We start from the raw sequence: 16,778 nt of genomic DNA, 5'->3' as shown, positions 1-16,778 counted from the left end.
GCAACGACGCTAGGGGCGCACGCTCCACGTGACCACACTGCTCAAGTTCACACTTCACCGCCATTTTCTAAGTTCAGTGCATGGAGAGTAATGCAAAGCTCCCTCCTCACGGGATCCGTTGTTAACGCAGTTCTTGCCCCATGTTTTCGAAAATAATTTAATTTAGGAAAGGGGATGGCGCTTTGCCAGGCATTTCATTGGCTTTTCGCCAATCTCCGACACTTGTACTTGTCTGCATAAACTTTCTAGCTTACGTTATAACGTGTACGAAGCTTCAGTCCTTATAGTAAATAGAATAAATGCATCCAGAGATCCGCAGTTCGTATCCGTGAAGTCCTACCAGTACCTAAGCGTATAAAAAGTCGCTCATTATATGTCCATTATTTCCACTTTCTCGGGACTGAAAATAATGATGAATGTTAATGGCGCAAGGGCATCTGTAACCATGCGCGCCATGGCACAAAGTGTTTTCGTTTACTCAATGTGGGATGAAAGGCCAATTCCCAAACAATTTCACCCTAATGAGGCCGAGGACCAGGCCAACTGAGAGCTCTTACCCACTGTATCACCATCGGGTACCCGGCGGCCCTGCGAATCGAACCCCGCACCTCACACGTGCAAGGCTAATGCTTAAACCACCAGGCCTTCCAACCCCCACACTTTATTTCCCAATAACGACAGCATGAGGAACGTTTTTTTTTTTTTGCAAGCATGTGAGCACCCTAATTTTTCATCATGACATCACACACAGCCAATGGCGTTCATTACTTCGGAGAAAGGCCCTCATATAGTTATCGCTGAAGAAAAAAAAAAGAAACTACGGTGTCCCGCAGATGTCCTTTAATTAAGGTTCTGGGGCATCTTCTAATACCCTGTTCCTAGTATACGTCTCAGCAGCCACCAGCGACAGCAGGGAAGCCTCTGTTGTCTTCAACTCCAGCTATACACACCTTTCCTCTCTTAGCCACCCAAGCGCCATCTTATATCGCGTTACGGCACTAAAAGTGCGGCACAATTCACTTCGACAGACCACTCTGCACAGCAGGTGCGCAACAGGCCTTAGGCACACGGCGACCACCAAGCGAGACCGGAGAGCCGACTTAACAGTGATGAGAAACGAAGGATGCAGGCGGGGTACGAACGCGACAACCGACACACCTCCTTCCAAAGGTGGGAACTGAACACGGCAACGCCCCCCCCCCCCCTCCCCCCCCACTTCCTTCTAACAACCCAACACCTCAGCTCTCAACTCGATTTGAGAACAAAAGCTCCCCGACGAGACCTGACCGAATCAAAGACGTGAAGCGCAAGGAAAAGACGGCTAAAAGAGTGAAAGGTGCGCAAGAAGAGCAGCAGGTATGCCGCTCTTCGCACGGCTTAATTTGCGGCCAAGGGGCGAATGCGAGCGCGACGCGATTCCATTACAAAAGCGAAAGAAACAATATTTCCGTTACAATTTCTTTCAAGTTCGCTTCCTTACTTCGCTTTTCACCGCCCCGAATGGCGCACCTTTCTTCTCCCGCCGCTCTCCTGTTCTGCCAAGACGATTAACACCCTCTCCTTTCTTCCCTCAGCGGACGGCCTTAGCCAGCCTCTGTAGGGAAGCACGGCGTCACCGCCACGTAGAGAGAGAGAGACAGGAGTGTTCCCGCCACTGTCGACGTCCTCGAATCGAGAACGGATCTAATTTATCCCAGCGCACGGAAAAAAACCCGGAAGCCAGAAGCAGCAGCAGCAGCAGCGAAGGACGCTTGTTGTAGTTTCAGACTGAGGAAGTATGTGTGTGCGTTCGTGCTCAGGGGAGGGAGGGTGGGGCTGACTCTATCTTCTCATCCAGCCTCTTCCAGAAGAACTTTTTTCTCTCAAGATTCGCCCCATGTAACTTCGTTTTTCTGCCTTTATTTTTTCCTCCCTCAAACCTTTACGTTCTTTAATCTGCTGCCCTTTCTTCCCATCTTTTTCGCCTTAATTGCACTCGGCGTTCACTCCACGCCTTACATTTCGACCAGTGTTCTTCTTACGTACTTTCCACCTCCGCGGGGCCATCTTCTCGCAACGCCTTGCTCCCCGAGCCAAGGCCATCCTTTTATCTCCCGCCCCTCGTCCTCACCTACCCACTCCCTACAAGGCTGCGTTTTGTTCTATCATTTTGGCTGCGTGCTCATTTTTACCTCCTTTCCGCGGCCCACCGTCCCTCGGCCCCTCCACGCGCCGCGGCATATCCGGTACTCCTCTCCCGGTACGTTGTTGGCAGCACAGCCCCGCCCTCCTCCTTTTCCCTTCACCCCTGCTCCTCTGTGAAAGGTCTCTCGATCTGCCCAGTACTTCCCCTTTGTTTTCCCTCACCTTGCTTTTCCACCTCCTAATTCCCCGGGGGCCTCAGAAGCGACACGTCATGACCAGCTCTTCCACATTTTTTTTTTCGGGAGAAACTAAAAAAGGGCGCGAAAGAAAAAGGAAAAAAAACGGCCGAGTCAGCGTTTCTACGTGTGCTCCCCTTGGAAGGGACATGGTCCTAGAAATCGTGAGGCCCGCAACAAACTCCACCAAAAGCCGCATCGGTAGCAGCTCTACAGCGACAGCCCAGTTTTCCCCCGTTATCCGCTCTTTCTATTTCCCGCTACCGCTCGGCCCTCTAACACGTACGTGCCGACAAGCGCATGCGCACTGCGGAACCCGTCGTCGTCTTCACGCGCCGTTAGTCTGAGCTACGCGCGAAATGCACAGCGGCTGCAAGCGGGCTTCCTTCCCAGCGGAAGCCACGGAGGCGTGAACACTGGCTGCGGCGGTGGCGAGACTAATTAAAAACGCCGCGCTCCGCCTACCTCAAACATATATAAATATATAGACATATATATAGCCAGCCAGCCAGCTCCGCCGCGGCGTACAGTGAACGAGAGCGGTATTCGGCGAGAGCACGCCGCGGCGATTTCAAGTGTGCGGCTCGGATATTAGGCTTCCGGCAGTTTTTATTAATCTGCGATACTGTTTTGGAGCGATGCCTTTTAGTGGGACTTCCTCCGGAATATACAGCGCCGCTGTCTCGTAGTGCCTCGTAACAAATACTTCCTCCATCTGCTGCCCAAGAACGACATTGCACAGGCGCAGAGGAGTCATAACGGACACGAGGGCGCGGAGAGAGGGCCATACGGAGAATGTGCCGCTCAACACACCAGCCAGGAGAGAGTTAAGTGGGTTTATAATTAGTCCTTTTGAGAACTAACTGCGTTGCCAAAACCAAAGACAAACCATTACTCTCTTAAAAAAACTAAACGCAAAGGGATCAGCCCCAGTTACTCCTTTCGCAGAAGAACTGTTCGTCGCGAAGGCTAAGCGCTGCGCTACGATAGGGTGTCCCTAGTCAAAGCGGCATTTTTGGGTCGCTTGACCCGGCTACTAACTTTGGCAGGAAAACAGAGGGGCACATTAAGAAAGCATACCTTGCGTACAAAGTAGCACAGGCTCAAGATAGGCGGTTGAGCGAGTAAAATGCAATGGTTTACATGTGGCAACCAAGAGAGCAATAAACAGAGAAATAAAATCAATGATTTAGCCCGGTTAATTGCTTTTTGAGGAAAGAAAATGGCGCAGTTAGGCTAAATGCGAATTACGTGCACTAGCACTCCAGTCCATTCGGTTTGTTTGAGGCTCCGTTTTCAAGGTCAAACAGGCTTCTGGCAAATATTTGGAACGGGAGCCTTAGTGCTAGCGCAGTTTTATTGCAGGGGGCACTTAAACTCCGCCTTTAGGCTATGACGCGATATCGTTAGTGCGTTAATACCCACATATGATAAACCGGCCGTTCATAGACCAGCGGCAGTCCTCATACGACTCCTGGTTGAGTGGTGCAACGGTTAGGCGATGCACAACTGGCCTGTGACGGCCGGTGCTGCCATCGGTGGGGCTTGTCAGACCAAGGTGTCTCTTCCCGAGAAACTTCTCGCGAAAATCATTATTTAAACTGCCACCAGGCACACGATGGGCAGCTAGTTGAAAATCCGGTGGACAGGTTGTGATGGTCCATCTGCCCCCTAGTGGGGCCCCCTAGGTGGCTTACTTGGGTTGCTTCAAGGTCCAGCAGGCTCCACACTATAATCGCCGAAATGGCTGAGTAAGGACTTAACATGTTCACTAGTTCGCGGGTCATCGATGGGTCACGTCATTTATTCATGTTTTGCAGCCACGAATATTGGCTCACGTGATAAAGCTATGGGTTCGATTTTACTGAGGTCATGGAGGAGGACCTCACAGTAAAATCAGTACCACGGCTTTATCGCGTGACCCGATATTCGTGGCTGCAAAACATGGATAAATGACGTGACCCATCGGTGACCCGCGACTTAGTGAACGTGTTAAGTACTAACGCACTAAAATGGTCATTTTAGGAAAGGAAAGGAACGGAAAGAACGCAGTAACTGTCACACTTCTCGGCGTACCCCTCAACCGTTCCGTGAAGGACCAAGTGAAGAAGGGAGTAAAAAAAAAATTTGTGAAAGAGGTCCCGTAGTGAAGGGTTCTGGAGGGAATTCGACCACATGGAGATATTTGACGTGCGCTGACATCGCACAGCACACGACTGAACTTTGCGTTTCGCCTCCATCGAAACGCGGCCGCCACGGCCGGAATTGAACCCGGGTCCTCCGGCCCTATGGCCGAGGGACCTAATCACAGAGCGACGGCTGTGGGTACAAAAACAAAGTAAATCTGCGTTATAAACGAAGTGTAATTTTAATAAACAGAAAATATTTCCAAAAAAGTTTTGTGTGAGATAGATTCGAGAACAATATTATCGATATGAAAGGCACTTAGCTGATGCGGTAGTATGTTTTCACGTGCTCGTAAGGCGCACGTTGTTCTATACGGTTTAATATGGCGGTGCTTTTGTTTTTCTTGCGCGTTTCAATTTCAGCTAGTTCACAGAAGGTCTCCGCCATTATACGTGATTTTGGCCCAGATCGCCTGTGGGCGCATGTTCTGAGAGTAAAAAGAATTTAGGGATTAGTTCCGCTGGGGCTTACTGCGCTGATACAATCAATAGTCGCTCAAAACCTCATCAGGCATAGTGGCGTTCTGCCCGACACCACCGCGGAACCCTCGGAATTACGGCCAACAACGATGTTAGCACCGCCAGTAGTACCACGAAGAGAAAATATGTACGCTCACCGGCCGGATGCTCAGAAGACTCCTCCATGAAAACCACCATGTGCCGCTCCTCGTCGGCCACTCGGCTCCGGACTCGGAAGGAACTCCGGGTCAGGAATTTCTTGCGCTTCCGGAATTAAATTCCGGTCTGGAATTTCTTCCGCTTCTGGGACAAACTCCGGGTCTGGAATTTCCTGTGGCTCCGGAATGAACTCCGGCTCGGGTATTTCTTCCGGCTCCAGAATGAACTCCCGGTCGGGTATTTCTACCGGCTCCGGAATAAACTCCGGGTCTGGAATTACATCCCGGTCAGCAATGTCCTCTTCTTTCTCCTCCTCCTCCTCCTCCTCCTCCTCCTCCTCCTCCTCCTCAGCGGAGCACAGAATATCCATCTCCGACTCTTGGCCGCTGAAAATAAAAAAGTTTTTCGCCACTGTCCTGCCTGGGCAAAGTGTACCGGCAAAATCAAGTTATGTTTTGGTGTGGATGATGCAGTCGCCGTTATTTCGCGGAGATAACGCTAACCGCATTAAAACTCCGCAGCTGCAACGGCGAAAGATGTGCACGGAGCATGATTCAAGAATAAAGGTCTATAAAAAGGGCAGGACTAAGACCGTAAAGTAATGTGTTGCATAATACAAGAGAAAGTGAAGAAAGTAAAAAGAGTCTAGAATAGTAATGAGTCGGCGAACGTAAAAGAAAATATAAGGAAGGGAAAATTATATGTAAGGAAGCGAGTAATATGTTTCGGCGGCCGCACTACTTCCGCAGCCTCCGCTACGTTGCGTGCTATGTATGCAACGGAGTATAGTGGCGTCATAGGTGTTTTATTGTGTGATCGTTGTGGGTAGTTTGAATTACCCGCGGCTCGTCATGTGGCTCTGACATCGCGACCCTCTCGACAAATCCGCAATTTCTCGTCACAATGCCGACGCCGGCTATTCCGCTGAATGGGACACTTAACGCTATCGCTTTAAAATAGCAGCCCCCTAGCGAATGTAAGGCAGCAAAATCGGAGAAAATTGATAGAAAGGAGTTGCAAAATATTTTCGCCGTTGTAAGCAGTGAAGGGGCAACGACAACTCTATCGTCCTGTTACCGTGCCTATAGGCAGCACGCTCCCTGGCCTTCGAACCATAGAAATGCGTCGCAAGGTCACAGCTACCACAGTTTTATCGACCATAAGGTGAGCACGGCAATACCCTATTCTAACTGGCCACAAGGTGCACGCGATCCCAAAGTGGTGGCGCTGGCAGGTGAAATTTTCTGCTGTTACTACTACTGTTAGCATTATGACTACTGCTACTGGCCTCATTACTAACACTGCTATTTAAACTGCTGATATTATTACTAGTACTACCCTGCAACTAGCATTGTTGCTATAACTTCTATTACTACTGCCATTACCACTACCGCCAGTTGTAGAATTGCTTGAATATGAGCTGTTGGCCCCAAATTCAAGAAGTCAACAGAAGAGTACAACAACGTACCATGAGGCATGCGGGCGGGACTGAACGCTGACCATTAAATTTAATGCCGAAAGGAATGCACATAAAACCGTAGTTTCGCCCGGCATCCACTTTTAGTTGTGAGCGTTGTCTCTTGCGCTCGTTCTACGCACTGCTCACGTCTGAGTAGCTTGAGGCACGCGAGTCGATAGGCGACAAATTTTTTTACAAAAACTGAGTCGTTGTCGAAAGTGGACAGACGGGGCGAGCTGGTAAGTCATCGCGATAATTAAAAAAATACGCAAAATCTAAAATGAACGCCGCAGAAAAAACGCTGCGTTTGTGCGTCCATGCCCTTGTAAGCATACTGTGCGCTTTCATTTTATTTTTACAGCGAAAGCTGTTATAGGCAGCCTTAAGCGGAGCCTCAGTGGGCAGAGTCCGCGGTCACGCGACCGGATGTTGATGGTGACGTGTCCGTGATGACGCCACGGCTGATCACGTGACCAGTGCCAGGCACGTGACCATGCGCCCGTTGCGATAACACGGGTTGCACTGCACACACTATAATGCAGCTTTTATTGGTAAATTGTTTTTTTGGGGAAAGGAAATGGCGCAGTATCTGTCTCACGTCTCGGCGGACACCTGAACCACACCGTAAGGGAAGGGATACAGGAGGGACTGAGAGAAGAAAGAGAGAAAGAGGTGCCGTGGTGGAGGGCTCCGGAATAATTTCGACCACCTGGGGATCTTTAACGTGCACTGATAATAACATAAAGATTCTTAATATTACTTATAAAGAAAGCTGGCGGCGCTGCATTTTATCCATCTTGTAGAGTCGCAGGAATTCCGCAAGGACGAGGTTTCGTACTTGGCTTGGCTATTGTTGGGCATGAAATGTGGATTCAGCCATAACAATAAAATTGTGCTCGCGGCAAATCTCGCAGAAGTGCTGTGACAATTTCCATACTAGCCTCACAGTTGCGTTGAATGCAATAAAGGAGTGAGGGACGCATCATTAAAAAAATTTAGTCTGCCCGCAGACGAGAGCCGCGCGGCACAGCTGCCGATTCCGAGGCAGAATCCGCGTTTCACGACCAACACTAGCCAAGCCAAAAGAGAACCCTCGTCTTCCCGGTGGATGAAGCGCTCGTGAAGAAACTCGCACAGATGGCTTCGCCAGCTTTCCCGCCAGGTAATATTGGGAAACTCTATGCAGCAACAGACAGGCAGCGACCCGACGACAGCTCTCGTTGCGTCCAACGCGTTACGCTGCAGGGCGTGAACTGTTGGCAATTTATTTCTCACAACAAATACTCTTGGGGTGCTGCCTCAAGGTGAGTGAGGATCAGCCTCGGCAAAAACCAAACAATCGTGCATTGCGCTGTCATGTTCTACAAACGGTACTGATATGGTCTCATCAAGCTTTACTTAGCCTTTCCGAGATTCCGGCGACCTGAGTTCGCCATTAGTCAGTCCACTGGTACAACGCGAACGAAAGCTGTGCGCAGATAAGGTGCTTTCTTTCTAAACAAACATCCAGTCGTCTACAGACCTTAAGTCGGGATTTACAATCTGTTTATTCAGAGAATGCACCTTCTTACGACTACTTGCATTTAATGTTTTTTTTTTCGAAATTATGCACTGTTGTTCACAATGTGCTGCTCTGACCTCTAGTACATTAATGTAATACTACTCATGGGAGTATATTTTATTACATGGGGTTGAGTTGCATATCGATGCCTGCGTCACAGTGATGCACGCATTTCTGAAAATATCGTCACACAGTGCTCCTTTGTGTATTCTTGCATTTTTGTAATTTTTGTATGCTGTCAGCGGCCCTGCAAGGTTCAATTCTGTAGCCCACGGCCCATTGTTTTTCATTTCTTTTCAGATCACTGGAATATAATTCTAATTGAAAAATAAAACACAGAAACAGCGAAATGCAGAAAAACGCATAAGAGAATAGCGAAAGAGAACGCACCTGCGAGCCTCTCGAGCCACGTTCAGGAGGTAGCTTCGCACTTTGCTCAGCACACCTGCGCGACGCCACGGAGCACATGTAGTGGCGCGACGAAGCAGGCGTTGGTCCCAGCATGGAGAACATGGCGAAGAAGGTGAAGCAGCTTTCCCGCAGTAATACACAAGTTTCGTCTCTAGCTCCAATTATTGTTGTTAATAATAATTGGTTTTGGGGGAAATGAAATGGCGCAGTATCTGTCTCATATATCGTTGGACACCTGAACCGCGCCGTAAGGGAAGGGATAAAGGAGGGAGTGAAAGGAGAAAGGAAGAGAGGTGCCGTAGTGGAGGGCTCCGGAATAATTTCGACCCCCTGGGGATCTTAAACGTGCACTGACATCGCACAGCACACGGGCGCCTTAGCGTTTTTCCTCCATAAAAACGCAGCCGCCGCGGTCGGGTTCGAACCCGGGAACTCCGGATCAGTAGTCGAGCGCCCTAACCACTGAGCCACCGCGGCGGATATCTCGACAGGGCACGAAAATTAACAGACATTACTCCACGTCTGTGGAGTAATATCCCTCCACAAAAACACTTACCTCTTGCATAAAAAGCGATGCGCGTCAGGCACTGCGCAACGTATGTGCCTCGCTCTTCTACCACGACGTACGAGTCGCGCACGGAGTCTCCTCGTAAAGAAATCCTCGAATGCGATTGTCATGACATTTCTCGAGCAGTGCAACACGGCAAGCGCCGTCCATATAATAGCAAGAAAAAGCGCGCAGCCATGCGTTTTTCTTAAGGTTTTTAAGATTTCGCGCAAATTAAAAACTTAAGAAAGCTGCGCGGTTTAGGAACGGTTTATACTGTGGCGAGAGTTAGTTGGCCAAAACAATGGCAATGTAATACCAATAATAATGGCATTAATCAAATACCAATAATGATATTGCTGCCTTCAATTACATTATTACTAGCAAGTTCCGAGATCAGGTTGGTCAAAGAAGCAACAGGCTTGAATGGGACAGCTATAGTCGAATGCAACTTAAGAACGCAGCGGCTTTACCCCATCAAAGGACCCCCCCCCCCCCCCCTTCCAGCCAATGGCGTCGGCCGATTCTCACGACCCTGCTAGTGTGACAAAGCAGGGAGTGGTAGATGAAAGGGGATGGTCCCCTCCCTCCGTGGTCCGGGGGACACCGGACGAAAATTCACTCGAACCGCAGAGGAACAATTCTAGCCCAGGAAAATCAAACGGCACAAAACACGAACTATGGCGGGCTGAAAAGCCGAAAGGCTTCCTCAAGTTCTATTATTCTTGTTAGTGAACGCCGTTCGGCAGCTTGTTGAGGAAAAAGAAGAATCTCCGACGTTAGACAGCATTCGATTACATTCGTCTAGCATCGATCAAGCCGAGGTGAAATCGAGGTTCCCAACGTATCCACAACCGCTAGTCGACTGCGCTGCCCAGCCCCGTGAGACCGGCAGAGAAGAAAAAACCGGGCCAAAGCCGACGAGACACGACTCTTATCGCAACCTTCCGAGGCGTGACTTCTACGACAGCTTAAACGCCAAGGCTGATCGAGCACGGAAGCGGTCGCCTCGCGTGAGGTAAAGAAGAAGAAAAAAAAGACCCGAGCCAAAACAATTTACTCCGCACGTCCAACAAAACAGATGAGATTGACACCTCAAGGAAGCGACAACGCCGACTCCTGAACCCACTGAAAAGGTCGAGAAACTAATAGGAAAGCGTCGGCCTAGAGACGTGTGGAGACGCCACGTTTTTTTATTCGTGTTTTTAATGCGATAGCATTATATTGCTCATTGGCAACGAAACCCGGCGTCAGCGTTGACCAGCAGCAGTGGACGCAAAGATCACAGATGACATTACCATGGTATGAAAGGAAAATAAAATTTCTTCCGAAGGTGCGGTGAACTGAACCCAGGACTTTGAGAACGCGAAGCGAGCACGCAACCCATGGGCCAGAAAACCTCTTTTTTGCCTTTATTGCCTGAATACCTCGCTGCTTAATGGCGAACAAAGGTGAACTTAGTGTATGCGTTGCCTTACGACTGTATGCGAATTAGTAGGTATGACTTTAGAAAGGAAGAAAAAGGTAATCAAAAGAGAGAGAAGAAAATCGCTTTAGCAATCAAAGCACGTAAGTAGTCCTAAGTGCCCTAAGTAATTTTTTGTTTCGTTGGAATTATGCACAGGACATTGAAACCGAACCCAAAGCTGTATGAATCAAAAAATCAGTTTTAAATTATTTACCAAGCGTGGGTGCATTTCGCGTGCTAATCGCTGTCCTGTTGAGGAATGAAAAATTGAAAATTGGTTTTGGGGGAAAGGAAATGGCGCAGTATCTGCCTCACATATCTCGGCGGACAGGATATCTGAACCGCACCGTAAGAGAGGGGATAAATGAGGGAGTGAGAGAAGAAAGAGGTGCTGTCGTGGAGGGCTCCGGAATAATTTCATCCACCTAGGAAGCATTAATACGGGCACCGACATCGCGCAGCACACGGGCGGCTTAGCGTTTCGCCTCCATCGAAACGCGGCCGCCGCAGTCGGATTCGAACCCGAGAACTCCGGGAAGGTGGGCAGTTGTTGAGGGTGGAGGAGAAGGAACAACAGAAGTTGGACAAAGCCAGTTCGGGGGAAGAAAGGAAACATTCTGGCAGCATCACGCGGGGCGGATGAAAAATACACTCCTCCGGGAGCAGGCCGATAGCGCGGGTACATACAGCGTTACACCTCGTAGCCGTCACAAGCACAGCCCCAGCGCCGCTGCTGGCCCTCCCACCTCTTATTCCAAAGCCTCCTCCCAGCTGCGCCCGCATAACGGCCCCCTCGTAAATCTTTCACGGCCGAACGAAACATGCGCGCACCGTCGCGCTGGCTCGCTCGCTCGTTACGCGAGACAAACGGGCCGTACGCTAACGGCGCCAGCGCGATGGGGCGGAGACACGGTCATGTATGCATGTCCGGGGAAGGAGCCCGTCCAGGGGGGCCACTTGCTTCCAGGACTACGGCTGCGGTGTGCGCAACGCGCAGAGGCCCGACCGGGAGTTTCTGCTGCGGGTGATATGCTTCTTTCGCCGTCCGTACTTTTGTTATTACTGGAGGTGGGGCCGCTCAGCGGCTTCGCTCTTACTCCTACAGCATGTTTCGAACCGTCCTCGTAGTTCCCGCCACAAGATGCGGGTTTTGCGATGGGGAAGATAAGGTCACCACTACGATACGACACGATCCGGTATAAGGCTTGCGATCACCCGAACATACACCTCACTTCACCGCATAGGCGAAGCAGGCCGGGGACCTTCCTCCAGCTGACCTCTGCATCATATATGATAGTACAGCTTTCTCTCTTTCTTATATGGGCCACAGGTCTAACTATTTCCCGTACCGTGGCGAAAATGGCCGTATATTGTGGGTTTTGTTAACTTTTTTGTTCAAAGAATTACAAAGCCCAAAACTGAATGCCATACAACCCAAAGAAGCCGATTAGACACGCTTTTCAATAAAAGCAGCTTTCTTAACGTCTTATTTCGAAATTTTATTTACGAGATCAAGGCTTTTAGATAAAACATGAGCAAAACTTGCAAATATGCGCTCGTATCCAAAAAGAAAAAATAACCAAGGAACTTTTGCATGTAAAAATGTCTGCGTATCCAATAGCGAAAATTGAAAAAAAAAACGTAGTCCTAGTTTGCACAGTTTTCCCGCTATAAAACAATCAGTTTAAGCTCTATAGTTGGGCACGCCACCGGGCGAAACAGTCGGGCGAACTCGCAGCGCAGGGGGCATCCAGTTGTGTACAAATAATATGGCACCACTACAAATAAGAAAAGTGACATCGGCAACGTCGATACCCTTTTCAAAACGGTCGCTGAGCAAAAAAAAAAAAAGGCGGGGGGGGGGGGGGGGGGCTCCAAGTAAGAAATAAACTGAGGTGCTGCCATCGAAGTTCTCGTCTGGTTCCCGGTGTCCTCTTCACCCTGTGAACTAAAGTCGGATGATGAGGCAGCGTCTGCACAGTCACTGCTACTTATGTCGCCGACAACGTCAACCGTGGACGCAGCTGAGTCTCGACATTTGCTGCGTTTCAGGGCGTGTGTCACGCTGGCGGAGACGACCATTGTTTTCCCTAGCGGTTCAAAAGTTTCTACCTCGCGGAAGAAAACGACAAACTAAAGAGAAAATTAAACGGTAGTTTCAAAGCTTGAAGGCAAGAGGGGCCGCATGTTTGAATACCGGGAGAGAAGCGCTTGAAATTGTCGTTCGCATCCATCGTTAGCGGGTTAACGACGGTCAATGGGCGCGGTAGAGAAAGAGAAATCACGCAGCAGCTGCCAAAGGGCCCGGGTTTGTCTCCCTGCGCAAACTACATCACACCAACTTTTTCCTCTGCCTTAGTGCGTTAGCATCACTGCCATCACTAGCTCAAAATGCGCCGTCTCGTGTGTTGTGATGCATCCGCCCACTCGCCACCGCCTATGGCCACCACCCATCTCAGACATCCCCTAGAATCATCCTACCCAGCACTAGTCACCAACCCCGACCCACCTTCACCATCCATACCCCCAGACAGCAAGGACCACTTACAGCTCCTCGGACATTCGGAACACCGAAGTGCCGGGGGTGGGTGGCACATCATACACCTCTGCTCCGCTGCGCGCCACCCGGTGGCGTGACAACTTCCGAAAACGACTGCGCGTCATTTCGGGGAAACGGAGCGCAGCGCCAGTCTCAAAGCCCCGTTCGCGCTTCCAAATGAGTTGGCAACACGCCGCACTATCCATTCTGGCACGACACCTCGGAAGAGTTGCGTGCAAAATACAAAGAACTCTCCGCCGCACTACGTGCGGTTGCACCTCGGAAATTTTAAGGTCGACAGAGAGATTGGAAGGAGGGGAAATGGGAAAGACGGGAAGAGGGGGAGAAAGGTGCGAGCGAGGTGAAATTAGAGCGACCATACGTGCAGAGGGAGAACAGAGATGGGGGGGTAGACCATCTTTCCGCCGCGTCCGAGGGGCACAATTCTCCACGGGATTCGAGTAGCAGCAGAGGGCTCACGCCAAGCTCTTAACGCCAGCCGGCTACAACGACGAAGAGGCACCGCTGTCCGGGCAATAAGCATTTGTCTCCGCGCTATCGGCGATTAGTAAGGGGGGGGGAGAGAGAAAGCGTTTATGTGTGCGTACCTACACAGGGAATCCGCACGGTCGGCTCCGAGGGAGCGCCAATTAGACGGCCGTTTAATAGCGCACGCACGCGCGTGGGATAGAGAGCAGGGTTAATATATAGCCCTCTGCATGGCAGACCGTACTATACAGTACGCAGGGTCCTGGGGAGGCAATTCGCGTCTCGGTGTCAGGCTCTCGGCGCCAAATTTAAGAGCGCAGGCTGCGTACGGGGCCACATCCGAATCCTTGGCTCTTGGACACTGCTGTTTTGTTCGCGTTGCGTTTGGCAGCGTCAGCCGTTATATCCATACGCACCCAAGAGCTGGCGGCCGTCGTCCGTGTTGAATGACGTCATCGCACGGCACATTATCGTTGTTCGTGGTCACTATTAGATGACAACATCGCACAGCACGTCATTACACAGAGTAGTCGCATGATTCATTGTCGTCAATGGGTGATGTGACTCTGCAAGCGATGACGTCATTTGATGCGGACGACGACCGAAATCTCTGGGTCGCATCTGGGTATAACGGCTGACGCTGCAAAAGAGTAAAGCCAACAAACCTCTACTGGTGACAATAATGAGTCGTGAGAGCGAAGCCTGGAAAGCACTCTCTTGTCACATACTTCCTTCCATGTCACACACACAGAGAAGGCACTGAAACTCGTGTGACATTACGTGAACGCCGCTTCATTTTTCTGCTTAGCTAATCGAGTGAAATGACCACTGTCTATGAGCTGAGATTCCCTAACCGCGTGCGAAAAGAAGCTGCAATCTAGATGAAATAGATAAACTTCGCGTCCAATTTTAAGCGCCAAAACGTTTACTCGAGTACATCGTGGAACAGCATTCGGAAAAATGGCGCCCCAGTGCGGCGCTTTTCATATCGCGGTGGCGCCTGCATTCGGAAGGCGCATTCAACGGCTGCAAACTCACTCTTCCCGTCCTGCTGCAGCAGCTGGCGCTTTTTGTCCACAGATTTGTGCAGCTCCGCCAAACACTGGGACACGATGAGCCGTTCGCGCCTCTCCTGCAAGCAGCGGACAGCCCATTGGTGACTGGATGAACCGTGAAGCCAGCTACGGACTTCTTAAAAACAGGCTATCTTGACGTAGAAAAGAGGGCTTTGCGGCCTACCAACACCAGCATTCGCGGACGTTAGAAAGCAGGTCACTGAGTAAGACAAATTTGGGCTAGTTGGTACTGGCCGCAGATGTTCTCAGCGCATGAGTTGTCTACAAGCGGTCCTTGCCTTTTTTTGCGCTCAGGACATGTACGGACAATATCAACTAGCCCAGATTTTCGTTTTAGTAAGTTCAGATCTAGTTCTTTGGGCTCTCTTCATTGTGCTAACATGTTCTTAAATAATGTAGGTGATTCATCTTAACTAGTAGGCTGGTTAAACAATTGAATATATTAAGTATTGCTGTTAGGCCCTTGGCTGCGATTAAAGATTCGTATAGCACGCAGTTAGTCATATTAGCTTTTTTTAAATAGAGAAAACGCGAGTGCAAAGGGCCTCAATAAATTTTATCCATATCGAACACCATTAGAAAAACACGCGGCCGTGAAACGCACGCGCACCACCGCCAATCAGGAGACATCATTCCGTGACGCACATGTCACGTCACGTGACCTTCTGTTACTGATCGGCAAGTGCGGTAGCCAGGCGGCGGTTGGTGTCGCAGAGCCGACATTGGTATAGCCACCGACACCGCATGATGTCGGCGGCATTACGAGTTACGTGCACTGGTGAGGTTGCTTTGCCTGCAAGCTTCTCGAAAGCGCACGTGTATTGGCGCAATGTAGCCAAAACTTGTTGGGCCACAACGCCGGAGGTAAGCGCGTTTTCAAAATTCTAAAAACTAATATGGATATTGCTTACGGTGCGCTACACGCATCACAATAGTTACAGAGCCTGGCAGTAATATTTAGAAGTTAACCAGCCTGCTATAGATAGCACGTCTTAGCTGAATTTGATGCACCACACCATTGACAATGCTATGCTGAAAAAAGCGCTTTACTAACTCAAAGAGCCTATTTCTTTTTAAAAATGTGCACTCTTAGGTGAAACACCCTGTATAAGAAGGCAATGGAGTCTATCAGAAGTCTATATGCCATTGTTGCATGTGCAGTCTGCTAGCCAACGTTTCTACATGAAGTCTCGTCTTCGTACTCGAAACGTTGGCCAGCGGACTGGACCCCCCCTCAACCCTTGTTCACCTTGTTTTGCGCTGTCAAGAGTTAAATCTTCCTGCCCTCTCTCGACCGTGGACTGGCACAGCTTCGTAAGGAAGGGCAGCCGTGGCGCGCTTACCGTCTCCGGCGTCCGACGACGAGGGCGTAGTTCGGGCGTTTCGGGGCGCCCGAGTGAGCCTCCTCCGCCAGTCGGAGCACCGGCGTTGGCCGGCGTCACGAGCTCCCGATCCACAGCGTGCTGAAGGGATGCCCGAACCAGAGGCGGTGGCCCCGCCCGATCGTCGGACGGCGCTGCAGGCGCCTTAGTCGCGCGAGCTCCCGGCGCTCGAGTCACGCTGTCGAGCTCGTCTGAGGAGCTGCTCCAGTAGGACCTACAGTGCGGGAAGCAGCACGGCGACACCATACATTAGGCCGGACGGCATGTACACAGCCCACTCCACACTTAGAGGGAACGCGCAATTTGTACTCGAGCCAATATAGCTGGAACGGCGAGAAGAGGGCGGGGACTTAACACGGCGCGTTAGGCGGCTGAAACGGGACAAAGGCCTCGCACACTGACTGGATCTAGCAACATGTACAGTACGCTCCCCAGTTAGCGGGAACAAACGACTTGTACTCCAGACAATGTCAGCCCGACATTTATTCCAGTCCGGTGGGAAAGCGGGAAGCAGAGGGGGGGCTGCTACTAGATTTTAAGAAGGTAATTTAGTAGAAAACAATAAAAAACAAAAGTTAGACAAAGTTTTAACCCAGTTTCGAGTTCTGATGAAAGCTGCGTCTATCCTTGAGATTCCGCGCAAACTTTACAGTCATAGTTAGTATTACACCTGTACATCCAA

General features: G+C 50.3%; 1 protein-coding gene across 5 annotated transcripts in view; it reads right to left on the bottom strand.

Moving 5' to 3' along the window:
• The window catches only part of LOC144109472 (uncharacterized), a 48,209-nt gene that overhangs the window by 10,898 nt on the left and 20,533 nt on the right, over positions 1-16,778 (bottom strand). For all 5 annotated transcript variants that reach the window (XM_077642294.1, XM_077642295.1, XM_077642296.1 and 2 more), the window contains exons 7-10: positions 16,058-16,310; positions 14,677-14,770; positions 8,575-8,629; positions 5,164-5,550 (exon numbers count right to left, since the gene is read on the bottom strand). In XM_077642294.1, coding sequence (XP_077498420.1) covers positions 5,175-5,550; positions 8,575-8,629; positions 14,677-14,770; positions 16,058-16,310 — 778 coding nt within the window. In that variant the 3' untranslated portion in view covers positions 5,164-5,174. The remainder of the gene's footprint in view (positions 1-5,163; positions 5,551-8,574; positions 8,630-14,676; positions 14,771-16,057; positions 16,311-16,778) is intronic.

This window comes from Amblyomma americanum, chromosome 11, assembly GCF_052857255.1.
Source record: "Amblyomma americanum isolate KBUSLIRL-KWMA chromosome 11, ASM5285725v1, whole genome shotgun sequence".
Lineage (NCBI taxonomy): Eukaryota > Metazoa > Arthropoda > Arachnida > Ixodida > Ixodidae > Amblyomma > Amblyomma americanum.
This window is presented reverse-complemented; position numbering and strand designations above follow the sequence as displayed.